This window comes from Bos indicus x Bos taurus, chromosome 1 (genome assembly GCF_003369695.1).
Source record: "Bos indicus x Bos taurus breed Angus x Brahman F1 hybrid chromosome 1, Bos_hybrid_MaternalHap_v2.0, whole genome shotgun sequence".
In the NCBI taxonomy this organism is placed as follows: Eukaryota; Metazoa; Chordata; class Mammalia; order Artiodactyla; family Bovidae; genus Bos; species Bos indicus x Bos taurus.
The window spans coordinates 58,143,269-58,170,193 of record NC_040076.1 but is presented as its reverse complement, the minus strand read 5'-3'; the positions used below and the strand labels follow the sequence as shown (position 1 = coordinate 58,170,193).

The window sequence follows — 26,925 nt, the reverse complement described above, 5'->3', positions numbered from 1 at the left end:
TTCTGGTTTGGTTGGTCCAGGATTGTTTTGTTTATTTTTGAATTCATTTGTTTATTTTTGAATTCAATGTTTGATTTGACATTGTTTTCTGTAAATCTTTTTACCACCTACTATTAAGATTTTAGGTTTGTCTTGTCACTGTTGATCAATGTTTAGCTTGTGGTGCTGAGATTGACTTGAGCTCCTAAAAATTTCATTTGTTGACAGGTTGTGCTTCTCTGATAATTGAGTTGGCAAAAAATTCGCCTGCACTGTAGGAGACCAGACTCCAGTTCAATTCCTGGCTCAAGAAGATCCACTGGAGAAGGGATAGGCTACCCACTCCAGTATTCTTGGGCTTCCCTTGTGGCTCAGCTGGTAAAGAATCTGCCTGCCATGTGGGAGACCTGGGTTCGATCCCTGGGTTGGGAAAATCCCCTGGAGAATGGAATGGCTACACACTCCAGTATTCTGGCCTGGAGAATTCCATGGACTGTGTAGTCCATGGGGGTCTCAAAGAGTTGGACAAGATTGAGTGACTTTCACTTTCATTATAGGCAAAACAACTTTATTACTGTGAGTCCCAAAACTTTTAGTCTTTTTCCCATGGAACCAGTTGTTTTAGTTAAGTATAGTTTCTTAGCAGTGCTACTGTTTTTGATAAGTAAGGTTTTTTCTGTGTTTTGTGTTTTGGATAAGTAGTTTTCAAGCTGGGGTTTGTTTTGGTTGGTTGGTTTTGTTTTGCTTTCAAAATGTAGATTCCTGTGTTGCATTTCCAGAGATTCTGCTTCTGAACGTGTCTGTGTGTGGTGGGAGTTGGTGGGGATGGGGCAGGGGTGAGGCTCGTGGTGGAAGTGGGTGGTTCCTGTAATCTGCATTTGATTACCACCCCGTCTGTGGTCCCTGTGTCAAGTGAATAGAATACCCATGATTTTTGCATGTTTTGATTATTTTCTTAGAGTAAATTCCTACAGTGGGGTTGCTTTGATGAAGGTGTTCTTTTTAGGCTTCTCAATACATAGTGCTAGATTGTCTTCCAGAGATATTGTGGGAGACACAATATCTATCTACGTGCTAACATCCCTGCCAGCAGAATATAAAAATCTTGCTACCCCTTTGCCAATTAGGTATCATAAATCTTTGTTGATCAGTCATAAGTATCTTTAAATTTCTCTGAAAATGTTGGCGTTTATGTAGATTATTATTCCGGCCTTCTTAGTAATTGTTGTGTATTGCATTTGTCTCTAAATGTATACACAATTGTATGAAAGCTAGGAGTTGTAATCTGGATGGAATGACAGGCAAAATCTACTTATAAATGGTGATGTTCATAGGTATATGAGGTTGCTATGAAAGGGTCGAATTTGTCAGTCATGTTAAAAAGACTTGGTACCCTTTTAATTTAATTTAATTTTATGTCCATCATAACCAACGAAGCTTATTATATTTTATTGAGTACATTTTGGTTTGTTCCAGTAGCCGGATCGAGCTGGGAGATGTGACACCACACAATATTAAACAGCTGAAGAGATTAAACCAGGTCATCTTTCCAGTCAGCTACAATGACAAGTTCTACAAGGATGTGTTGGAGGTTGGCGAACTAGCAAAACTTGGTAGGATATGCTTTTTCTTCTTCTTTTCATTTGTTTGTTCATGTTCTTGACACCTTGGTTTTAATTAGAGCAAAGAAAAGAGATAACTAATTTAATCTCATTGTTTTACAAGTGAGGAAGTGGGGGCAGTCCAGGTTCTGAGGCGAATCAAGATAAATACTTGAATTTTAGAAGGAAATGCTAAATATTTTTTCTTGTTTAGGCTGTGTCTGTATTTCCAATATTTAGCTTTACTCAAAAGGGGTCTTAAATTCTTAAGAAGGTTTAGGATATTTTTGAGGCTATTGATATTTAAGAGTAGCTGATAAAATGTAATTAATTCTGATAGCAATTTAACTGCTATCTAAGGGAAGGGAAGATTCAGTAAAATATGTTACTGTGTCTGCTAAATCTTGTGTCTCTGTTTTCTGTGGCAGCCTACTTCAATGATATCGCAGTGGGTGCAGTGTGCTGTAGGGTGGATCATTCACAGAATCAGAAGCGACTTTACATCATGACACTAGGCTGTCTGGCGCCATACCGAAGGCTAGGAATTGGTAACAATTACTTCTAATTTTTGTATTCTTCTTCAAAGACGCTTATTAACATAATTCAGTTGCAAGCCCTGTATAGATTTGTTACTAATACCCCTTTTCCTTTTTCTGTTTTCCTTCTTACTGGAAGGGTGTAAGATTGCTTTTCTGCTGGAAGTTTTAAACATAGTAGGTAGTGTAGAGAGAACAAAATTTTGGAAAATCAGACTGCCTGATGTTTACCTCAAATTCCTTTAGGACTCAAAAAGATGTTTAATTTAAAGATTGATTTTTATGAGATTACTTATTTGTTGTTTGTCTCATTAATAGGAACTAAAATGTTAAATCATGTCTTAAACATCTGTGAAAAAGATGGCACTTTTGACAACATCTATCTGTAAGTAAAGTCATACTTAATGATCGTATCTAAAGAATTTAATAAGTTGGCAATAGAAATCTTTACTAGAAAAATTTAAATCTGGTCACTTACTGTCTTTTGGAAATACCATGGAAGTATTAACAATAGTTCTGAAGTTTGTTTTGTTTTAATAATAGATAAGGAACCTTTGATAAAACATTCTTCTTTGCTTTATTACTTTGGGGTGGGAGTTCCTAAGTCACAGATGTAAAGCCCAGATTAAGTCTTCAGAATTTAAGAAATGAATAACATAAATATTACTTTTATCTTGTCATTTTGAGTTTTGTTCAGGGCTTTCAGTGACACGCTCTTTATTAGTAGAATTTAATAATCAAAATCAGAGGGTACTTAGCTGATTTGTACTTGAATCTTAAGAGTAAGGCGAAGATGGCAACTTTGGCTTCTTGTATTTTCATTGAAGCTTAGTTGGTTTACAGTAGTATTGTGCCAGCCTCTGCTGACAGCAAAGTGACTCAGTTACACACTTAAATTCTTTTTAATATTCTTTTCCATTATGGTTTATCATAGGATATTGGATATAGCTTCCAATATGGATTCTTTTATAATACAGATATTAAGATTATTCTCGTTTTCAACCAATTTGAAGCTATCTGTGGAGGATACATAAAAGCTGATGAAATCTTCATTTCTTTTTCCTGATACCCTTTTACATCTCAGGCATGTCCAGATCAGCAATGAGTCTGCAATTGACTTCTACAGAAAGTTTGGCTTTGAGATTATTGAGACAAAGAAGAACTACTATAAGAGGATAGAGCCCGCAGATGCTCACGTGTTGCAGAAAAACCTCAAGGTCCCTTCTGGCCAGAACGCAGATGTGCAAAAGACAGACAACTGAACAAATTACAGATGAACTTTCTTGCACTTGCTTGTCGCCAAATAAAAGAGAGGCCCATTGATTCCCCGCCCCCCCTTTCTTTTAAAACTTTCCTCCTTCCTTGTTCTTACTTTTCCTCCTTTCAAAACTTGCTTCCCTTTCCTCTAAAAGTTTTAAACTTTTAAGGACTTATTAATCATGTTTGGATTGTTTTAGTTTTCTTATTTTTGTGAGGTGGTTTGATTGTAGGAAGGAGAAGGTATAGATCGGTTTAGTTTCACAGTTAAGATATATATGGTCCCAAAAATTTGAGTGTCAATTTCCTTTTTTTTTTTTAAATGTCCTGCTTTCACATTGAAGGGCAGAGCCTACAAAATATTGTATATTTCAAAGGACAAAAAGAAGCAGCAGCAATATCTTGTCCTCTAACTCTTAGACAAGTTTAGTGTGTTTGTGGTACTTTGGGTTTTTAAAGATTTTGTGGGATACTAATCCCTATACATTGCCTTCACTCCACCTTTTGTCCTTCTGAGTATTATCTCAGGAGTTGGGCCATTGTTATCCTTGTAAGAAATACTAAGCTTATTTTGTTCTGTTAAGCAGTTATTTCTTCCTTCCTTGCTGGTGGCTGAAGGTGGGTGGGACAGTTTGAATCAGTAGTATTAGACTTTGGTCTCAGTATGTGAGTTAAACTGCTTTTTGCTAATGAGTGGGCTGGTGCTTAGCAGGTTTGTTTTTCCTGCTGTTGATTGTTACTAGTGGCATTATCTTTTAGCATATGGGCTGGTGAGATTCATTTTTTTTTTTTAATATCCCAGCTAGAGATATGGCCTTTAACTGACCTAAAGAGGTTTGTTGTGATCTGCTTTTTTTCCTGTTGTTTTTCTTCAGTAAACACACAGTAGTTGGTCAGACCTTAAATATGGAGTTTGTCCTTTATAGGTCAGTGCCCTTAAATAAACCTGAAGTAGGTATTGTCTCCTGGATATACAAAAAAATACCTAAACGGAAGCTTAGATGGATTTGTGGCACAATAAATGCATTTAATGTCAGCTAACGCAGACTGTTAGAAGTGTGGCCACTGAGCATTTGATTTTAGAGGAAAGAATATTTAGACAGTATTTTTGAGAATAACATAGCTGTGCTATGGCTTATCTGTTGGAGAACATCCCAGATTTGCTTACATTCTGTGCCTGTGATACTGAGTTTAAGGATTTGGGGGAGGGGGAATTGTTAAATACATTGCTTCTGTTCTTGGGAAAAGTAGAAGTCTAGAAGTGTTAATAACGTGAATGTCACTGTGACCTCCTGTACCAACAGGACTGGTTTATGCCAGATCATTTTCTGGCACTTAGGGAGTGGCTTTGACTGGTCAGTAACTTTCTGTAAGAAAATAGAAGACCTCTAAAATTTTCAGGCTTTCCTCCATAATTCCATCTCCAATATTTAAAATTTTCTACATTGCCAATACCAGTGGCCTAAGAAATGTTTTCATTAGACTTAAAACAATGCACAGAGCTTGAATTTTCTGTCATTTGACTTTAAAAAGAAGGTTGATTGATAACATTTATCCTCTTGTGTGAATTCTGGCATAAAAGTTTCATCTCTTCAAATACATTGAATGACAAAATTATTTTACACAATGTTTATGCACATCTTATAATCTTAAGTTCTTATTTGAGAATGTGAAAATGCAAGGTACAATAGACTTCAACCGTCTTAGTTGAGTGCCAAGAATAATATAGGAAAGGAAGATAGTTGATGAGTGAGTTCATAGAGTTCTAATCTTAAGATAGTAAAAATGTAGAAAGACCTTGCTGATTTCTTGGGTATCAGTTTCTTAAGCAGTCCAAATCTAAGCTTAGAAGAAAAGTTTAGCATTGAGCACCTTTACCTTCATGGATAAGCTTCAGCTTGCTCTTGCCAAGAGAAGAATGCTTGAGTTACAGAAGGCAAGATTAGTTTGAAGAATTCAGTCTTTTTGTAAACTTCAGATGTCAAAATAGATTTTGATATATAAATGAGTTTTGTGAGATGACACTGCCTCTATTTCTATAACCATTTCACCTGGACTATCTAATCAGTCCTATGAATGTATCCCTAAATGTGGTTAATGAAAACCGAATAGCTGCCTCATGACAATTAAGTACATATTATTTATGGAGGAAAAAATATTAAAATTTTGAATTGAGTGTGTAGGCTCCCTATCATTTTAGTGTTTCTTTCTCCACACTAGTCACTGACTTTAACCTAAATTGTGTTTGTAAAACGTGAATTGTCCTACATCAGACTTACATGAAATAATTCCATCCATTTATGGAGGAGGATGTAGAGGAGGTAGAAGCTAGGTACACTTTCATGTGCCTAGAAGTCAGTAAAGACTGAAATAATGTCCCATGTTGAGTTGGTTATTTTGAAATACGATAATTATCATTGAGGTAAAATAATTCTATTAACTAGAAGATCACAAGATGTACCCATCGTATTTTTTGGGGAAGATAGTTTTTTTCTGTGGGGCAAATAGGTAAAATTATATGGTAATTACGTTTAGGTTCTAAGGAAAAGAATCTGCAGAGAAATCTATGCAATATATAATTTGTCCAGATTAGTTTTCATTTGGGGAAAGAAGTTCTGAAATATCCCCAAAGCAGTTTACTTGTCAATTCGGAGTCCTCCAAAAATAGAACTAACTATTGGGAAACCGTGGAATGTGGGGTGGAAAAGAAAAGCTCCCTCAGTTTTTTGGAGGGAATAACTTTAAAAATACTTAAATAGCTAAGTTTACTTGGTGCGGTTAAGATTTAAACTTGTTGATTTTAACATTGCTGTTACATCTGAAATAAACTTATGTGATGTTCTGGTAGAAATCTGTGATGTCTGGTAAATGTCAAAGAAATGTAAATGCATTGTGTTGAATTCTGAGATCAGCAGCTATATGTAGTCATTGCCTACTGTTCCCCATACTGTTTTATGTACTTTTACGTTTCTTTAAGATCTAACTTTAATTAAAACAGGCCAAATGTAATCAAGGCCTCCTAATTCAGACCTTTTGGAACTTAATAGAAACACTATTCAGTATCTGCAGTTCAGTCCCAATGAGAGAAAACAGTAAGATCCAAAGGGCTGTCTTAATGCTGCTATATTTTGAATGCAATTGTTAAACACTAGACACTTTAGGCTGTGATTTAATTAGCAGTGTTCATCGACTAGAGATAACTTATATTCACATTTTTTTCTTTAAAAATGTGGCTTCAAACAATGAACATGCATCATCACCCACAGTTTCTGAGTCAGGAATCCAAGGGCAGCTTAGTTGAACGATTCTGGCTTAAGGTCTCATCGGGTTACAGTACTATCATCCAGGCCTGGAGAAGCTACTTTGGAGATGGCTGACTCACGTGGCTGTTGGAGGGATTCAGTTCCTTACTATGTGGGTGTCTCCACAGCACCTCCTGAATGACAGCTGGCAGCAGACTTGGCCCCAGAGCGAGTGATCCTGGAGAGTAAGCAGAAGCCATACTCTTACATGATTCTAACTTCTCTAGCTGTATAATTTGAACATTCCTGAGAAATTGAGTACTGTGATGATGAGTGGAAGTGGTGAGCCTTTAAGAACTTTTCAGATATAATAAGCCATATAGAAGAGAGTCCTGACTTGGACTTATCTACAATGCCATGCTATATATAGGAATTTAGTCCTAGTTCAAGATACAATCAAGTAACATAGCCATATAGAGAAAGGCGTGAGTCAGATTCTTAAATGTAGGTGTAGTTACCTTGATGGGACGTGGAGAAACGTGAAGTCTGGGGCAGAAGTGCTCAACCTTTTCAGTTCTCTAAAGCAGTTTGATAAAAATCTAAAATCAGTCATTGGGAGCATAAAGTTAAAATGAATCAATCACTACCTAGAATTTAAATGTCAAAGACATACAGCCTGTTTTATATTAATTTGTGATGAAGCTTAAACCCAGCATTTGGGAAAATAGTCTATTGGGTGGGGATATTTGGTGTTAGTGAACTTTGAATTAGATATTCCTGATAAGCTGAAAACTTCCACATACCTGAACTTTATCCAAGTTTTTAATTCTTATTACTGTCTTCAAAAACTCAAGACATCCTTTTTAAAGGAATGTAAGTATAAATTAATTCTCCCCTTCCCTGGCAGCTCAGACCTTAAAGCACCTGCGTGCAAAGCAGGACACCCAGGTTTCATCCCTGGGTTGGGAAGATCCCTTGGAGAAGGAAGTGGCAACCCACTCCAGTACCTTGCCTGAAGAAATCCATGGACAGGAGCCTGGTGGCTACAGTCTCTGGGGTTGCAAAGAGTTGGATACGACCGAGCAACTAGCACTTCCAATTTCAATTATAATTTAAATCACGTTACATTAAATGGCTGTAGCGTCAAGAAAATGACTAATGTTTTTGTTGCCTTGACCAAACTTCTGAGCCCATCTAGTTCATCTTTTAGAAACCATATTGGCAATATCAAAAATTCTCTGTAAAGATTTGAACAATATTGAATCATGTTTGTCACTAGTAATCCATATACTAAAATGAAATAAAACTATTGTACTAAAAATAGGTACTACAAGTAAAACTGCTTATGCAGGTGAAATTTGAATACACAACTTGAAATAATTAGTATTCAGAAGAGTAAAATCTGGTAAGATGAGAACTTTATTATAGCAACCTAAAAGCTGCTATAAAACTTTCATGACTTTCTCCTTAACCATCTTCCATTGTGAGAAAGTTAGCTGCCTTTCATTGATGTCAGTTCAGTCGCTCAGTTGTGTCTGACTCTTTGCAACGCCATGGACTGCAGCACACCAGGCCTCCCTGTCCATCATCAAATCCCGGAGTTTACTTGGTGATGTCATCCAACCATCTCATCCTTTGTCGTCCCTTTCTCCTCCTGTCCCTTTCTCAATCTTCCCAGCATCAGGGTCTTTTCCAATGAGTCAGTTCTTCGCATCAGGTAGCCAAAGTATTGGAGTTTGGCTTCAATATCAGTCCTTCAAATGAATATTCAGTCCTTCAATATCAGTCCTTCAAATGATTTCCTTTAGGATGGACTGCTTGGCTCTCCTTGCAGTCCAAGGGACTCTCAAGAGTCTTCTCTAACACCATAGTTCAAAAGCATCAGTTCTTAGGCACTCAGCTTTATGGTCCACTCTCACATCCATACGTGACTACTGGAAAAACCATAGCCTTGACTAGATGAACCTTTGTTGGCAAAGTAATGTCTCTGCTTTTTAATATGCTGTCTAGGTTGGTAATAACTTTTCTTCCAAGGAGTAAGCATCTTTTAATTTCATGGCTGCAGTCACCATCTGCAGTGATTTTAGAGCCCCAAAAGATAAAGTCTGCCACTGTTTCTCCATCTATTTGCCATGAAGTGATGGGACTGGATGCCATGATCTTAGTTTTCTGAATATTGAGCTTTAAGTCAACTTTTTCCCTCTCCTCTCACTTTCATCAAGAGGCTCTTTAGTTCCTCTTTGCTTTCTGCCATAAGGGTGTCATCTGCATATCTGAGGTAGCTCCTTGGACAAATTTAGAGCATGGTTCCTGGATTATTGCCAGTCCTTAAAATTATTAAAAAAAAAAAATTCTTGTAACTTAAAAGGCTTATTACAGAGGCATGGTCAAAGAATGTACCCCCAATGTCTGAGGCCCTGACAGTACCACAGTGGAAAAGATAGGCATGGCCCTGCCCTGGTCATCTTAATAGCCCAAGTTATCTCAACAGTATTTCAATACAGAACCAACTAAGTTTAATAAAAGTGAAACACAAATATTAGGAACATAATCCGCACTTGTCAACTAGATAATGAAATATTAACCCATTCACAGTTATCATAAAGGAGGGAGATTAGTGAAAGTTATATTTTATATATGATGGTCCTATGAAGCTTACTGTATAGGGCCTTCCCTGGTGGTCCAGTGGTTAATTCAGTGGGCATGGGTTCACTAAACACAAGTGAACCAGAAGAGATGGAAAAGACAAGGTAAACACTTAATAAAAGCAACATTGGAGTGGCTAATACCAAAGTAGATTTTGGAACAAAATATATTTCTAGGGGTAAAGAGGGATATTTATGATAAAGGAGTCTACCAAGAGAACAGAGTCTTCAATGAATATGAATCTAATAACAACTTCAGAATACATGAAGAAAAAACACACAAAACAGACAAGTTCACAACTAAAATTGGTGATTTGGGGGACTTCCCTGGTGGTCAAGTAGCTAAGACTCCAAGCTCCCACTGCAGGGGGCCTGGGTTTAATCTATCCCACATCCCACAGCTAAGACCCAGTGCAGCCAAATATTTAAAAAAAAATTTTTTTTTGGTGATTTTGAACTATTGGTAAATGATATGACAGAGAATATTATAAAGAGGATCTATACTGTGCAAACTATGTCCTTTAACCTACACCAGAACATAACAAGAAATAAGTCTGGAAAACCTGCCCCGCCCCCCACCAATATTTGGAAATTAAACATTCTTCTAAATAACTTGGGTCTAAAAAAGGAATTGCAAGAAAAGTTAGAAAAAAAAAGGAAAACGAAAATATGTCAATGCTGTAGGATTAAAATGCTTAAAAGATAATTCATAGCACTAAATGTGTATATGAGTTCTTGTTTGCCATTATAGTTGATTTACAATACTTTGTTAGTTTCGGGTATGTGATAAAGTGTGTGTATATAAATATATATATTATTTTAGGTTGTTACAAGATATTGAATATAATTCCCTGTGCTATATGGTAAATCCTTGTTTGTATATGAGATCTTGAATCAAAGATCTAAGCTTTTACCTTAAGAAACTAGAAAAAGAAGAGCCAACTAAAGTAAGTTGAAGGAAGGAAATAAAAAAGGGCAGAAACCCATAAAATTGAAAACAGTAGGAGAATTAAAACGAAAAGCTACTTCTTTGAAAAAATAAAATTGACAGAGCTCACCAAACTGGGTAAAAAACTGGATGCTTTATACTTAAGCTTGTGAAGAAGACAAGGATGACTCACCACTTCTGTATAGTACTGCTCTGAAAGCCCTTGCCAATCCAATGATGGTCCATTGATTAAGACTTACGTGCTGCCAGTGGAGAGAATGTGGGTTTGATCCCTGGTTGGGAAGCTAAGATCCCACATGCCTTATGGGGCAGCCAAAATATAAAAACTGAATAAGCCTGCAATTTGGATAGAAAGAAAGAAAATTGTCATTTGTAGTTAATACAAAGTAGAAAGTGCTAATTATTAATAAAAATACTAGGACTAATAATGAGTGTAATAGGTCCACAGAATACAAATATCCATTGTATTTCCAGCTAATAAAATTAGAAATTTAAGTTCATAAATAACATTTACAATAGCATAAATATATGAGATATTTAGAGACAAGTTTAGCAAAATATATGCAAGACCTGTATACAGAAAGCTATAAAATACCCTCAGAAAAATTTAAAAGACCCAAATAAATGGAGAGAGAATACATTCATCCAAATATTAGTTACAATTTCTCTCCAAATTGAATTATAAATCCCACTCAGGATTTTAGCAAGCTTTTTCTACCCCTTAACTTGACAAGCTTAAGTCTATATGAAAATGCAAATGACCTAGAATAGTTAAATTTTTAATAACAAAACAATTGGAGGACTTACACTACCTGACTTCAAGACTTAAAAAGCTGCAGTGATTAAAACAGTCTGGTATTGGTGTCAAGATCAACAAATAGATCAATGGAACAGAATAGAGTTCAGAAATAAGAACCACACATACGTTGATTTTGCCCAAGATTCAAAGACAACCAAGTGGAGGAAGGATGGTCTTTACAATTGGTGCTTGAAAAATTGGGATTCCTTGATGTAAAAATATAATCCATATTCTTCATACAAAAGGATTTTTTTATCATACTTCTGAATATACAACAATTAAAGTCTGCTGTAGATCTAAATATAAAACATGAAATTGTAAAACTACTAGAAGAAAAATAGAAAAATCTATGTGAACTTGTGTTAGTCAAAGACTTCTTAGATATGACCCCATAAGCATGACTCAGACATAATTGATAGACTGGATTTTAAGAACAACTATTTGAAAAACACAGTTAAAAGAATGAAAAGACAATCCAGAACTGGGAGATTATATTGTATATCACATATCTGATAAAAGATATGTGTCCAGAATCCAGAACTCTTAAAACTCAATAAATAACCCAATAAAAATGGGCAAAAGATTAAAAAGCTTCACAAAAGATATACAAATGGTTAGTAAGTATATGAAAAATGCTCAATATCATTAGTTATTATGGAAATGCAAATTAAGGTCACAATGAAATACTACCTATTTTAATAATTAAAATTTTAAAAGATTTATTAAGTGTTGATATGGTACATTTCAGATCCCCAAATTGTACTAGTGAGAATATAAATTAGTATAGCTTTGGGAAATTATTTGGCAGGTTTTTTTTTTAAGGTACACTTAGCATCTAACTTGGCCATTCCTCTGGATATTTACCCAGTTATTACCCAAGGAAAATGAAAGCAAATGTCCATATAAAGATTTGTCCACAACTGTTCTAGCATCTTTATTTGTAATAGTCAAAAACTGCAAACAGTCCAACTGTCCACCAACATGAATATACATGATATATCCATATAATGGAATACTACTTAGCAACAAAAGTTAATGGATTATTGATACACACAACGAGGTGGATTAATCTCCCCCTACCTATGCTGAATGAAAGAAGACACAGACAAAATTGAATATAAATAGATTCCATTTATATAAAATTCTAGAAAATGAAAAAAATGTATAGTGACAGCAGATCAGTGGTTGCCTGGAGAACAGGATGAGGGCAAGTGAATAAAGGGAAATGAAGGAGACAGGGCAGGACATACATGTTCAGTTTTGATTTTGGAGATGGTTTCACAGCTGCTTGCAAATGTCAAAATCTGTCATGTTGTACATTTCAAACGTTCAGTTTATTGAAGATCAATCATACCTCAAGAAAGCAATTTTGTTTGTTGCTTTTAAGGTACAGAATAGGTGAGAATATCTGCACAACATTTATCTGAGAACATTTATCCAGAACGTAAAAAACCTTTTACAACGCAATAATAAGACAGTGTTAGTGTTAGAGGCTCAGTCATGTCCGATTCTTTGCGACCCAATGGATGGAATTCTTCAGGCAAGAATACTGGAGTGGGTTGCCATTCCCTTCTCCAGGAGATCTTCCCCACCCAGGAATTAAAATAAACCTGCGTCTCCGGTGTCTCCTGCATTGCTGGTGGATTCTTCACTGTCTGAGCCACCCACATCCTGCTTTTAAAATGGGCTAAAGAATTGAACATTTTACCAAAGATGATGTGCATATGTCCAATAAACATAGAACATATGCTCAACACCAGTAGTAATAAGAGAAGTGCAAGTTAAAATCATGAGAGACTACCTCATACTCACTATGTGGGCTAGAATGAAAAAGGCTGACTATATCAAGGGTTGGCGATGAGGAGGAGTACCTGGAATCCGCCTATATTTCTGCTGACAATGAGAAATACTACGACCGTTTTGGAAAACAATGGATGGTTCGCATATACCGTTGCCATTCATTTCTGAAAGCTTCTTAAAAGAAAATGCCAGCTTGGAGCCTCTCTCGCCGCCCGCCGCGCATTTGGAGCGGGGGTGGGGGTAGGGCGTAGCGGGAGCTCCCCAAGGGTCGGGGGCATCCTGGGATATAGGGCGCCCAGAGGTTGGAGAGAAGAGGGATGCGCGCAAGTCCCCCACCCCCCGACCCCGTTCTCGTGCCCCGCCCCGCCACCCGATTCTGGTGCCCCACCAAGCTCTGCACTCAACGGTCCCCCATAAGTAGGCACAGTCTGCGCAGTCCCCTACTCGGGGAGCAGGGAAGGGTTCAGTAAAGCAGAACTCAGAGACGCCCCCCTCCCTACGGATGTCGGCGCCCCTCTCTATAGTCATTCATCCCCAGGAACAGGAGAAAAAAGGGATGTCAGGAAATGAAACTGGGGATACAAGCAAGGGGCTTGTGAAGGATCTTAAGTATGTGGGTGAAAATCAGATTTACTTGAGCCCTGTATACAATGGACTTGGCCTGGAGGCAAAGGGATCAGTGTCACTGGACCACCGTATTTTATTATCAGTGTACGGGGCTTCCCTTGTGGCTCAGCTAGTCAAGAATCCGCCTGAAATGCGGGAGACCTGGATTTGATCCCTGAGTTGGGAAGATTCCCTGGAGAAAGGAAGGGCTACCCACTCCAGTATTCTAGCCTGGAGAATTCCATGGACTGTATAGTCCATGAGGTCCCAAAGAGTGGGACAGGACTGAGCAACTTAAAAAAAAACAAAAACAAAAACACGGCACTATAAGCACATGGCAGCTAGCCTGAAATAGGAGTGGTGCCATTATTTGATGTCATCCTCTCATATGTAGAGCAATAAACCAACGTTGAATTGGCAAAGTCAACGAAAAGATCTATGATTGGGATTTGGGCTTCAGTCAGGAATGAGAATTAAATTAAAAAGCAAACATTTAGAACTTTTTGTTGTTGTGTTACTTTTTAATTTTTTTGAAGCATAGCTAATTTACAATGTTGCAGGTGTACAGCAAAGTGATTTGGGTTCTTTTCCACTATAGGTTATTACAAGATATTGAATATAGCTCCCTGTGGTATACAGTAGGTCCTTATTGTTTATTTTATTTGTAGCAGTTTGTATCTGTTAATCTCAAATTCCCAATTTATCCCTCTCCCCACATTTTATAAAACAGAAATTTCTGTTAACACTTCTACATTGTGCCAGAAAGGTATTCATGTGTATTCCAATGGTGATCCAAAGAAACTCTTAACGTCTGTTTTCTGAACAAACAAAACTATTTGTTACTTTACTTTAGACTCGATGCATTGTATTTTCTTAGAAAATCATACATACCCTAGAGATTATATTTATTACTGGAATAATTTTTAAACAGAATACATTATATTCTGATCACAATGGAAATTATTTGCTACAGCTGGACATACTAATGCTAAACAATTTCATGGAGGTGCTCTATTAGCATTACTATTAGGCTCTGAATCCTAGGGTCGTTCTTATCTGCAGCTTTGATTTGGGTGTGCTAAATGTATTCAGAGGCTAACTAGAAATTCATACGCTGAGATGCAAAAGTTAAAGAAAATTTCCAGACTGTTCACAGTGCCATAGTTTAGAAATAACACTAAAAGCCTTGTATTCGTTTCATCATAGCTTTTAAACTGCTGGTGCGGTTACTGTTTAACTTTACACCTTTTCCCAACACAAGTTCAGCTTCCTCTGTACACAGGCTCAAGCAATTCCCACCATGCCATGCCCCGTGTGCACCTTCTGGAAGTTACCTGGTCTAGTCCCCGGACGTCTAAGATCTGGGACATTTCCAAACCTGGAGGTGGAAGCGCTCCACTAGGTGGAGGACACCTGTTTCAGAAGAGGAGGGGTTATGAAATAGGAAGTGAAACCAGGAAGACGGAGTTGTGACCACGGTTCCAGGGCCCCAAATTCCCATCTTGGAATTAGCAGACCCTGGTCTCCATGCTATCACCCACGGCTCTGTACCTTCCAGATCTAGGTATCTAGGAACCCAAGCCGGAAGTTCCAAATCCATCCCCCAGTGCCACATACTCGCTTCCCCTAATTAGGAGCCCCCCAGGACCTTTCTTAACACGGTCATCTCCAGCTCGCAGGAAACCGCCTTTGGGGCAAATGAAAATGATAGATGATCGCAACCAACAAATTCGAGCAGCGTCAGGTCGGCAATGGTCTTCCAGTGAAATGGCACCCGGAGACGTCTGCATTCTTTTTTATTCTTCCTCACCTTCTATTACAGAGCTTCATCCCGCCTTCCTGCCCTCTAGGATAAGAGGATCTCTCTAATCGTTCTTGAAAGCCTTCCGTGTGCTCTTTCTTTCTAGTTTTTCCACTTTCAAACTCCTACAAAAGACGTGTAAAAGCAGAACAGAGAACAGGATACAAAGAAGTTTCTTCAAACACCTCTTTTGCTAGGTTCTCAAGGCGTCCCCTTTAAGGAACCAGGCCCACCTCTTTCCCATTCATCTACTGGCTTTCGGTCCTGCCCATCACTCTACCTTTAAGAATATTTCCTGTTCCTTCAACTCAACTTGCACACCTCCGCACCCACCCCCGGCCCTCCTCATTGGGCCGCCCGAGGCCCGTTCACTCTTTGGTTTTCCCTCCACCTTCTCCCGCCCCCTAGATAGCGCAACGGCGTCTCGGGCTCTGATTGGCTATCACTGCGCCTCTCCGGGTTAGAATTGGTGAGCTCAGTGGAAGGGGCGGGACCGCGGGGCACCCAGGGTAGGCTGTTCGCTAGCCAAGCGGCGGCCGCGGGAGGGGCGGGGAGGGCCGGGGAGGGGCGGGGGGGAGGGGGGCTGGGAAAGTTGAGGCCGCGCTGCCGCCGGGTCTCCGGCCTTGAGGGCTCGGGCTCGCAGTGGCGGCGGTGGCCGCTAGAAGAGGCGGCGGGGGCGGGGGGAGAGGAGGGCCTGGGCCCGCGCTCCCCCAGCCCCAGAGAAGCAGGCGGCGGCCGCGGACGGAGAGATTGGCCCGGGCGGTCGGACACCCCTGCGGAACCCGCTTGGGATCATGACCCAGGCTGGGGTCGCCGCTGCCGCCGCCGCCGCGGCCGAGACCACGCAGCCCGCGGGTGAGTGACTGAGGGAGGGGGCCGCTGACAGCCGGGGCGCGGGGCGGGGGCCGGGGCTGCGGGGGCGGCTCCGGGGGGCGGCTCCGGGCTCTGCTCCACCCACCCCTTCCCAGGTCCCGGAGGCTAGGGCTGCTCAGAGTGTGTCTTCTTCCTGGGGACCCCTGCTTGCGGAACCTGGGGGCCGCGAGCACGGAAGGCGCGCGCACCCCTCTTCTGCCCGACCTCTCGGCGCCCCGCGCCCTCTGGTGCCAGGCCCGTGGGGGGCTCGCGCTGCGCCCCGGCCCCCAGATGCGCGCGGGGCGAGAAGGGCTCCACGCTGCCCCGGGTGCATAAAGAACTGGGCATCCAGGTTCACACTGGATGGCCTTTGCCCGCCTCCTTCACCTTTTTCTGTCTCCTTCATTCCCTCTTCTTTCCTTGCCTTCTGAATTTCCTTCGGACCCAGTGGTCAGACTCATGTGACTTGCTTTTTAACTCTCACTTCTATGTAGTAGAGTTAGGCTTGCAGGTCTTTTTAGAAGCCTTTCTTTTCCGTTCTGAATTGGAGCGGTTCTCCCAAACTCACGGCCCCCTTCCCCCCACCCCCCCGCCTCCCTGTTACATTGGAGTATGATCCTTCGGATTTATTAACTATAAACCTAAACATAAACCTATATGTATGATCCCAGCTATAGACTTTAAACTTCCGTTCTCATGCAATTTTTACTGCCAATAGTAGATATATTGACCTAACACCACACTAGACAATTGTGGTTAACTTAAGTTTGCATAAAAAAGGACAGTTGCTTACTTATTAACAAAGTACAGATTTCTTGAATAAACATTTCTGTAAGTAACATGGATTCTGAAGCATGTTTGTACCTTTGCTTTTTCTTAAAAAAACCAAGCAAGCGAAAAAGCAAACCTGCTTTTTGAAGGATCAACAGGCTGGCACACACTCTAATCACCTTGACTTTTTCCTCCTACACAGCACACATATTTAATATAGTACAGAGTAGCTATATGGGATACATTTATTGTTTCTCCTTTTTTAATGAAGTACTTTAAAAGTATTTGTTACAAAATAAGCAAAATACCTTGTAATCATTGCACTTCTGAAACCAGGAAAAGTACCTGGTCTCAGGAACAGTGTAAAGAAGAACTTACTCTCATATTTTGCTCTAATCTAAGCAGTATGAGTTTTTTTATACACAGGTATTACATTCTCTATATATTTAAACGTTTTGTAAAGTCCAGACAAGCCTGCAGCCCAGAACATTCCTTAGTATAAAAGCACCCCATTGTAGCGATTTAAGGGCAGCATAGGATTGAAATAATTACTTAAAATTCTTTTTTTTTTTTTTTAATGTTCCGTGTAGTATGTGGGATCCTAGTTCCCCAACCCCAACCAGGGGTCAGACTCATGCCCCTTGCATTGGATGTGTGGAGTCAACCACTGGACCGCCAGGGAAGTCCCTGGAATAATTACTTTCTAAGTTAGTTGTCTGTGGGACAACGTGGAAATAAAATTCTAAAGTTGCCGATGGTGCAGTCAGTGAAACAGTCAGGTAAGAGAAATTGATGGGCTTTTTTCAGAGTTTAGCATTGTCAACAAGAGAAAAGAAGCTCTAAGAAAACAGAACGTTTAACTCATTAGATAAGCTTCAACAGGCAGTCAGCTCGAAACTGTAGCTTATAAACAGGGACTAAATCAAACTTGGGTCTTTTTTTTTTTTTTTTAAGATTTATTTATTTATTTTATTTTTTAGCTGTGGTAGGTCTTCATTGCGCACAGACTTACTCTAGTTGTGGCTAGTGGGGGGCTACTCTTTGCTGGGGTGCCTGGGCTTCTCATTGTGGTGGCTTCTCTTGTTGCAGAGCGTGGGCTCTGGGGTGCGTGATCTTCCATAGCTGTGGTGCATTGGCTTAGTTCCTCCGAGGCGTGTGGGGTCTTCCCAGACCAGAGATCAAACCTATGTTCCCTGCACTGGCAGGTGGATTCTTAACCCCTGGACCACCAGGGAAGCTTCCAACTTGGGTCTTAACCATATCTGTCATGCCTTACCTTTCTACCCTCGGACCCAGTGGTTCTCAGTCTGGACTGTATAGTAGAATCATTTTATGTGCTTTTACATTTTAATACCCAGGCTGCTTGTGTCAGAGATTCTCTTACTTTTGACATGGGGTGAACCTCAGCCATAGGTGTAGTCTTTAAAGGGCCCCAGGTGTTTCCATTTAGCATTAAGGGTTGAGAACTACTATGTGTCTAAAAAGTGTCCAATCTAATATACTTGTGTTGTAGGCTCTTCTAAATCAGGCCTGCACTCACTTGTCCAGCTTTCCCCCCACTGCTTCCCAACATGAGCCTCCTAGTGGTCCCACACATCAGCAGTTCAGATCCTGGCTTTTGTTAGTGATGTTGGTCTTTCTCAGCATAGGGATGCCCCCCTGAGCTCCCTCTCCAGTGACCGTAGTTCTGACTCTACTTTAATGAAGGTTTTCCTGGACAGCCCTCTCTAATTCTTTAGTGATTGGCTCCCTTTGAACTTTTCAGCCACATATTGATTAAGAGACTCCCTTTATGCTTATATCATCTGGTAGTTAAACTTCTTTTGTGTTTGTGTTTCATTATTCTTAAACTTGATGACAAGGAGTGTTTTATTGTTTGCTCTTCTACAGCAGTTTGCTTTGAGTCAGATTGATTTGCTTTGAAACCTCCCCAATGCAGCTTGCAGCCGTAGTTTCCGGTTTGATTCCATTCTGAACGTTTCTGTGTTGGTACCTTCCTCACACCTTAATTCACATCAGAATTCATGTATGTCAGTTTCTTCCATGTCTTTTCCTGACTTCTTCAGTAAGTTGATTTTTTCTCTTCTGTGGTCCCAATAACAGCTTGTACTTATTTCTCTGTTAACACCAATCACATTGCCCCTGAGTATGTGTTTATCCACCTTCTCTATGAGCCTGCTACCCCTGGAGCATCCACATTGAGGGCTCCAGAAGGTATAATTCACACTGTATTCTTGCATACCATTGCAACATGGTAGAGATAGAACCCCACCAACATAGCAACTGTGTTCTCTCATCTTTGTACTTTTGGGACCTAAAGTAGCACTAATTATTAGTAGGCATTCAAAAAATGTTTGTTAAATGAGTAAATGACTGTTGTGTTATATATTATGTGAAGATAGCCATATGCATCTTTAGCATAGGTTGATTTGGCATTAATTGATTTCACCATTAAATATTCTTTATGTCCTATACTACTATTATGGATTTGTTAAGGATTAATGGAATTTAAGTAATTGTGGTTATGATGGATCCCTTAAACATATAATCTTCCTTCCAATATGCGTGGAGATATATACTTTGAGTCTTTGAACTCTGGAAGTTGACTCTTGTTATCCATAAAATATTTGTGTAATGCTAAAAGAAAAGCTGTTAACTGTCCAATTAGATAATTTTTCTTTTTCTCATTAAGTTTTCCATATGGGTACAATTGCACTACTTTAGAAGGCCAGATCTTTTAATTAGATCAGTAGGGGATGATAAGTTGTTCCTATTAATGTGCTAATACTGGGTTTTTAATTCAGTTCATGAAGTATTTATTGAGTGTTTACCATGTGCCCAATACTCTTAGGTATTAAAGAGAATATAAAAGTAGTAAATGGTCTGGACTCAGCTCTTAAGACATTTTTAGACTTATTCGGAGGATTGGGGAACATCATATCAAATAAGGGACTGAACACAGTATTCATTAGCTAATTTAAAATATGTACTCAAAATTGATGTTGCAGTGATGAATACCATGGAAAATTAAGAGAAAGACCAGATATTCTTTCAATCGACATTTATCACCCCCATACTGAGTACTAATTGTTAAGGATACAAATGTGGAAGCTTTGGTTTCTACCATTTAGAAGTGTATAATCTACTGGGAATACCCAATAAAAATGTAGAGTGTATTTCCTCTTAACACTTTGTGGAGTGACAGGTACAAAGGCATGGAAATGAGAGAGGGCTTTTCTTGATTAAGGAGCTGCAAGTAGATTGTTGTGGTGGAAAAGTGGTATGTTAAAGGGCATGGACTTTGAGTCAGACACGTGTGGTTTGCAAACTCTTCTTCCTGAGAGATCTGAGCCCTCACAGACCTTGTCTGTGTGATGTGGCAGTAGCGTGGTGACTTCGCTGCCAGTGTTAGTGAAAAGCGGTACCTCCAGGGTCAGTCAGTTCCCACCTGTGCTCCTTGTGACTTCCCTTTTGTCTATTAGCTGGCTGCACGAGGAGCCTCAGACAGTCTTCCCTCCAAATTAATGAAGCCATTATTGGGTCCCTTGGCAAAAACATTCTCCCTTTAGCTACTATAATTTCTTGAGCAGCAGATATCCATAGTGAAGGGGACAGGGAGAAGAAATTTGTAGTGTAACCATGAGAAAGTGAAAGTGAAGTCGCTCAATCATGTCCGACTCTTTGCGACCCCATGGACTGTAGCCCACCAGGCTCCTCCGTCCGTGGGATTCTCCAGGCAAGAATACTGGAGTGGGTTGCCATCTCATTCTCCAGGGGATCTTCCCGACCCAGGGATCGAACCCATCTCCTGCATTGCAGGCAAACGCTTTTAACCTATGAGCCACCAGGGAAGCCTGTAACCATGAGAGGTACCACTTCTACCTCTACTTCAGTTGCAGTATAAATTTCTGTTTGGTTGTGAGCAACAGAAATTGCTTTTGGCTAACTTAAGTGGAAAAGGGGGATTTATGGATAGATACTGGGTAAGCACACAGAAGTGGAAGGAAAGTCAAATAATGAAGCCTTGGGAAGACCAGAGGAAGCAGCTTCTAGGATCACATGGGCCTATGGGGCTAACTCAGCCTCAGCCAGTTGCCCTCCTTGCACTCCTGTTGGTCAGCCCCATGCCCATCCCAGGGGTGAACCCACTTTTAATAGTCATATCAGACCTCAGTAGCGAGACAGAGAAGCTCTTCAAAGGACAAGTGAGGTGGTATTGCCAGAAGGCCCCAAACAAGACATTTCCTACAGAGTTCATAGGATTTGGCCATGTGGAGGTCTTAATGTGTGAGCTTGATGTAAACAGTTTTTGGAATAAAAGCCAGATAACAGGGAGTTGAAGAGCAAATAGCAAGTGAGGAAGAAGGGACCCTGAGTATAAACTGCTTGTTCAAGGAGCCTGATGGTGAGGAGGGAGAAAAGAATAGGAATACCTAGAATCTGTGGCAAGGTCAGAAAGATAAAAAAGAATTTTAAAAACTTTTAAATGGGAAAGAATGAATGTATTTAATGTTAAAGCACTAGTAAAGAAGAAGAGATTAATAATATATGAAAGATAAGATATATTTTTGTAACAAGATTGCTAAGAAGTGGGAGTGATAGAGTCCAGAATAAAGGTAGAAGGTGAAATGTTAGCTGGAAATATTAGGGAAGGTTTTATAGAAGAAGACAGATTTCACTGGGCTTTAAAGAGTTAATCCGGTTTGGATAAGCAGAGTAAAACGGAGAGGTTATGCCAGTGGGAAAATAGTATAAACTTAGCAAAAAGTAAACTAACTGGTAAGGAGCACAGGGAAGAACCTATGTGAAGTGGGGAGGAGGGAAGAGTTGATGACGTGATCAAATGTATAACCCTGCTCCTCTGTGTGTTATACTAGGAGATGTGGATGAGCAAGCCTGGCCAGAAAAGACGGCAGTGTGAAGTAGGGTCAGGAAAGGCAGGACCCAAGAGTTTGGATTTGATGCAGTAGATATGGGGAAATGGTACTGTTGACTCTGGAGCAGGAGAGGCAGGCACATGATGGGTTGCAGTGCAACAGACATTGGAGTATAAAACCACTGAAGGATAGGGAAAGACTGGGAGCAAAAGACCGTTAAGTCCCAGACCTGTGTAAAACGGAGACTACTCTACGGCGGTAACAAACATTAGGAGATGAACATTGTAAACAAATTGATAGGATTCAGTGAGAAGATCTGAAGGTCATTTTGGGCTTTAAAGCAGGTTAAAATTTTGGTGGTGTTGATAAAATGGAGATTGGAAGTAGTTCTCTTAAGAGGCAAGGCCATTTTGACATGTTGCAAACAGACTCTGGTTTATTGCTTCGAAATAAATTGTTCTGAAGAGTGTTTTGCCTAACGAAAGATTTGGAATAAGAAGATCAGAATTGAAATGTTAGCTGTACTATAAAAACATAGCAGCTTTTATACAGAAAGAAATTGAAACTTTGTAGGGAAAAAGCAAATAGGAAAAAACATTCATCCTTGGAAGTCAAAATGAGAGAAAGACAGGATTCATGTTAGAGAAAGATGATGCATAATTGGAGAGAGGAAAACAGTGTGGGAGAGAGAATTTCAAGCAAAAGGAGAGGTCAACAACCTCATATCCTGCAGAGAGGAGAAGGCCTCTGGCTTGTTGAAAAATAGTCCCTGACCTCTAAGAAAGTAGTTTTGATGGGCAGGAGCAGTCAGAAGGCATACCACCATGGAGTTTAGAAGAGATTGGCCAGTGAAAGAAAGCTGAGTAGTTTCATAGAAATAGGAGGAGAGAAACAGAATGATAAATAGAAAAAGCAGTAAATGCTTGTTTAATATGAAGAAGCAAGAGAGAAATGGTTAAGGAGGGAATATAGTACTAAAGTTGAACTATTTCAAATCCTGGAAGATGATGCCGTGAAAGTGCTGCACTCAATATGCCAGCAAATTTGGAAAACTCAGCAATGGCCACAGGACTGGAAAAAGGTCAGTTTTCATTCCAATCCCAAAGAAAGGCAATGCCAAAGAATGCTCAAGCTACCACACAGTTGCACTCATCTCACACGCTAGTAAAGTAATGCTCAAAATTCTCCAAGCCAGGCTTCAACAATACATGAACTGTGAACTTCCAGATGTTCAAGCTGGTTTTAGAAAAGGCAGAGGAACCAGAGATCAAATTGGCAACATCCGCTGGATCATGGAAAAAGCAAGAGAGTTCCAGAAAAACATCTATTTCTGCTTTATTGACTATGCCAAAGCCTTTGACTGTGTGGATCACAATAGACTGTGGAAAATTCTTCAAGAGATGGGAATACCAGACCACCTGACCTGTCTCTTGAGAAACCTGTAGGCAGGTCAGGAAGCAACAGTTAGAACTGGACATGGAACAACAGATTGGTTCCAAATAGGAAAAGGAGTTCGTCAAGGTTGTATATTGTCACCCTGCTTATTGAACTTCTGTGCAGAGTACATCATGAGAAACGCTGGACTGGAAGAAGCACCAGCTGGAATCAAGATTGCCAGGAGAAATATCAGTAACCTCAGATATGCAGATGACACCACCCTTATGGCAGAAAGTGAAGAGGAACTAAAAAGCCTCTTGATGGAAGAGGAGAGTGAAAAAGTTGGCTTAAAGCTCAACATTCAGAAAACGAAGATCATGGCATCTGGTCCCATCACTTCATGGCAAATAGTTAGGGAAACAGTGGAAACAGTGTCAGACTTGATTTTTTGGAGCTCCAAAATCACTGCAGATGGTGACTGCAGCCATGAAATTAAAAGACGCTTACTCCTTGGAAGGAAAGTTATGACCAACCTAGATAGCATATTCAAAAGCAGAGACATTACTTTGCCAACAAAGGTCCGTGTAGTCAAGGCTATAGTTTTTCCAGTGGTCATATATGGATGTGAGAGTTGGACTGTGAAGAAAGCTAAGCACTGAAGAATTGATGCTTTTGAACTGTGGTGTTGGAGAAGACTCTTGAGAGTCCCTTGGACTGCAAGGAGATCCAACCGGTACATTCTAAAGGAGATCAGTCCTGGGTGTTCTTTGGAAGTACTGATGCTAAAGCTGAAACTCTAGTACTTTGGCCACCTCATGCTAAGAGTTGACTCATTAGAAAAGACTCTGATGCTGGGAGGGACTGGGGGCAGGAGGAGAAGGGGACGACAGAGGATGAGATGGCTGGATGGCATCACCGACTTGATGGATAAGAGTTTGAGTGAACTCCGGGAGTTGGTGATGGACAGGGAGGCTTGGCATGCTGCAATTCATGGGGTCGCAAAGAGTCGGACACAACTGAGCGACTGAACTGAACTGAACTGAACTGAAGTGATACTACTAAAGAGGAAAGAAGTATAGAATCTCTCTCCACAGATGATGGAGTTAGCTTTAGGATGCTCTGGTAAGCTGAACGGACAGATGTGTAGATTGAGGTTTGTTACATAAATGTAGGATCTAGTTACATAAATGTAGGATCTAGAACTTGAACCAGATGACCTTTATCTTCCCAGTGAATTAGGGGGAAAATGGAAGAAAGGCAATTAAGGTGTCTTGATCTCTTGCTCTGTACCAGATTACTTTGCTTGATCTATTCCACGTGTTATCATGTAAACTCTTAACAGTTCTTTGAGGGATTTGTGATAATCTGCCAGTTTTAAATTGAGGGTGCTAAGACTTCAATGAATACTAATTTTTACATATTTAAATTTTTATTTCTTTGGCTTCGCTGGATCATAGTTGTGGCATGTGGTATCTTTAGTTGCAGCATACCAACTCTTAGTTGTGGCTTGTGGGATCCAGTTCCCTGACCAGGGATCGAACCGTGGCCCCCTGCATTGGGATCATGGAGTCTTACCCACTGGGCCACCAGGGAAGTCTTAAATTTTTCTCTCTCTTTTTTTTTTTTGGCTGCACTACAAAGCACATGGGATCTTTGTTACCCCACCAGGGATCCAACCTGTGCCCCCTGCAGTGGAAGGACGAAGTCTTAACCACTGGACCAAGGAAGTCCCTTGAATACTTATTTTAAAAACCAAATAGCTAGTGAATGTCAACTTTGAGATATGATCCTTGGTCTGATATCAAAGGGTAGTCTCATTACCCTCTACCATTCATTCATTAACATGAGGTGAAAAGTACCGGGGCCTTGAGAGCATCTGTGTTACTGACTACAGTGGCTGTGTCTCAGAAGCATTTGAGGGGCTTTAAAAAGTTCCTGTACTTTATCCCTGTCACTCATTCCTTTATCAGCTTACTCCTTGATTATCCACTATATTATTCACGGTTCTCCAGAAAAATAATAGGATGTATGTCACAAGATGAGTCTGGAGCATCATACAGTGCCAAAAAATAGGGAAGTACTACAAAGCAGGAAAGGAGGAAGGGGAAGGGCATGGAAAAAGAACACTGGAGTGCCCAATGGCCAAAGTTTGAACAGTTTGACCAACAAAATAGCTATAGCATTAAATTTTGACCCAAAGAATAAAATAAATATCCTGAGTTCATAATGATACAAGTAAATGATTGAATAAACAATTGAGAGAGAGGAGAGAAATCTCCTTCATAGAAGAATTCTGAAAAACGTGTATTTAGATATGTCTTCTCCAAGAGATGGAGATTTATTCCCCTCTCTTTGAGTTCGGACTCGACTTAGTAGTATTCACTTTCATAGAGACTATGAAGGGAAATATAGTAGCATTACTGTAACTACTTGAGTAGTGTTAACAAGAAATTTGAGGAGGACAATTGGTGGGGATGACTACTACTTTTACAACTTAAATTCTTCAGAATGATTTGAGTAGTCTAATATAAGGATGTTTTAGTGTATAATGAAAAAAAATCTAGTTAAGTAGCACCAAGAATAAGAAAAATGGGAGAAAAAGAACACATCCTTATTAGTGTTGAAAAGCTGGGAACGGTGTCATCTAAGGATCAGAAACATTGAGGACTTTATGAAAAATGAAAAGCACATAGGAGCAGTTTCATGATAAAAGCATACAGCATTGAGAAGTCTGCAAACCAGTATAGACTTGAAGGGGGAAAAGCTAGAAAAGTGAGTTTCCCAATACAATTCTGGAAAACTCCAAAGCGCAGAGACAGAAAAGTTGAGGTTGGTTGTCTTAGCCCATGTTGGTTGTTTTAACAACATACCGTAGACTGGATGACTTACAAACAACAGAAACATTTCTCACAGTGTTGGAGGCTGGGAGTCCAGATCAGGGTGCCAACGTGGTTGGATTCTGGTGAAGGCCTTTTTCCGGGTTCAGACTGCCTTCTTGCTGCAGCCTCACAAGGTGGAAGGGGCAAGCGAGTTCTCTGGGCCTTCTTTCATAAGGGCACCAGTCTCATTCTTCTCAAGGTTGCACCTCTTAATGACATCACCTTAGGGATTAGGAGGTCAACATATGAGTTGGGGTGGGGGGATGCAAATATTCAGATGATAATAGCGGTCAAAAGGTAATTACTAGATTTTGTAACTGTATTAGGACTAATTAGAATAGCTAATAACAATGTTTACTTCTGAACTAACCTACTAGAACTTATTTATATAAATTAGGTGTATCCCCATTGGGCTTGAGGGCCAGAGAGAGAATCAGGATTATATCTCAGAGAACTTCTAATTGCCACTGTGAAATGTGGTGCTCCTCTCTTCACAAGTTACCCACCTAGCTGCTCCCCTCCATCTCTGTATGACACTCTTGGCAGGCAGAACTCTCATTATCAGCATACATGTTCATGATGCAGAGAAGAGTGATATTCACACGTATTAAAGCAGTGGTTCTAAGAGGTGGATGACCATTAAAATCACCTAGGTCATTTTTTTAATTTAAAGGTGATTTCTACAGTGCATCCAGAGCTGAGAACCACTTTGCTGGGGAAACCAACTTTAGCAATCAGTTCAGTTAACTGAGACTCACTAAATATTTAAGGAAAATCAAGAGGGTGAAAGAGGGACACCAAACTGAACAAACAGAGGAATTGATTTTGGGGGAAACAAATTGAACATAATAGATAATATTTGTTGTTTTAAAACATCCTCAAAGATTTTAGGGAATATAGTTTCCATAAAATAGCAATGGGGCGCTATAAAAGAGAAATAAGAACAAGAAAGTT

At 40.0% G+C, this 26,925-nt stretch overlaps 2 protein-coding genes and 1 long non-coding RNA gene across 11 annotated transcripts in view; 2 read left to right on the top strand and 1 right to left on the bottom strand.

Annotated features, from left to right (window-relative positions):
- The window catches only part of NAA50 (N(alpha)-acetyltransferase 50, NatE catalytic subunit), a 32,435-nt gene extending 26,053 nt beyond the window's left edge, over window positions 1–6,382 (top strand). The window contains exons 1-5 of one of the 4 annotated variants that reach the window (XM_027523061.1): window positions 1,314–1,336; window positions 1,459–1,592; window positions 2,009–2,128; window positions 2,435–2,501; window positions 3,201–6,382. In XM_027523061.1, the coding sequence (XP_027378862.1) occupies window positions 1,329–1,336; window positions 1,459–1,592; window positions 2,009–2,128; window positions 2,435–2,501; window positions 3,201–3,378 (507 nt within the window). In that variant the 5' untranslated portion in view covers window positions 1,314–1,328 and the 3' untranslated portion in view covers window positions 3,379–6,382. Of the gene's footprint in view, window positions 1–1,313; window positions 1,337–1,455; window positions 1,593–2,008; window positions 2,129–2,434; window positions 2,502–3,200 lie in introns of those variants that run through there. The other 3 variants (XM_027522891.1, XM_027522812.1, XM_027522972.1) reach the window with 3 other exon arrangements.
- Window positions 6,383–6,481: 99 nt separating this feature from the next.
- LOC113880672 lies at window positions 6,482–15,601 on the bottom strand. 4 transcript variants are annotated; one of them, XR_003507819.1, is made up of 4 exons: window positions 15,063–15,582; window positions 14,749–14,827; window positions 10,382–10,545; window positions 8,822–8,942 (listed from the first exon to the last, which is right to left on the bottom strand). It is a non-coding gene; the product is annotated as an uncharacterized LOC113880672 (long non-coding RNA). The 4 variants fall into 4 exon arrangements; XR_003507805.1 differs by lacking the exon at window positions 8,822–8,942 and adding an exon at window positions 6,482–7,193 and having other exon boundaries at window positions 14,749–15,601; XR_003507808.1 differs by lacking the exon at window positions 8,822–8,942 and adding an exon at window positions 6,482–6,853 and having other exon boundaries at window positions 14,749–15,580.
- Window positions 15,602–15,806: 205 nt separating this feature from the next.
- USF3 (upstream transcription factor family member 3) overlaps window positions 15,807–26,925 on the top strand; it is a 47,510-nt gene continuing 36,391 nt past the window's right edge. For all 3 annotated transcript variants that reach the window (XM_027522574.1, XM_027522385.1, XM_027522478.1), the window contains exon 1: window positions 15,807–16,070. The gene's annotated coding sequence lies outside the window, so the exon portion shown is untranslated. The remainder of the gene's footprint in view (window positions 16,071–26,925) is intronic.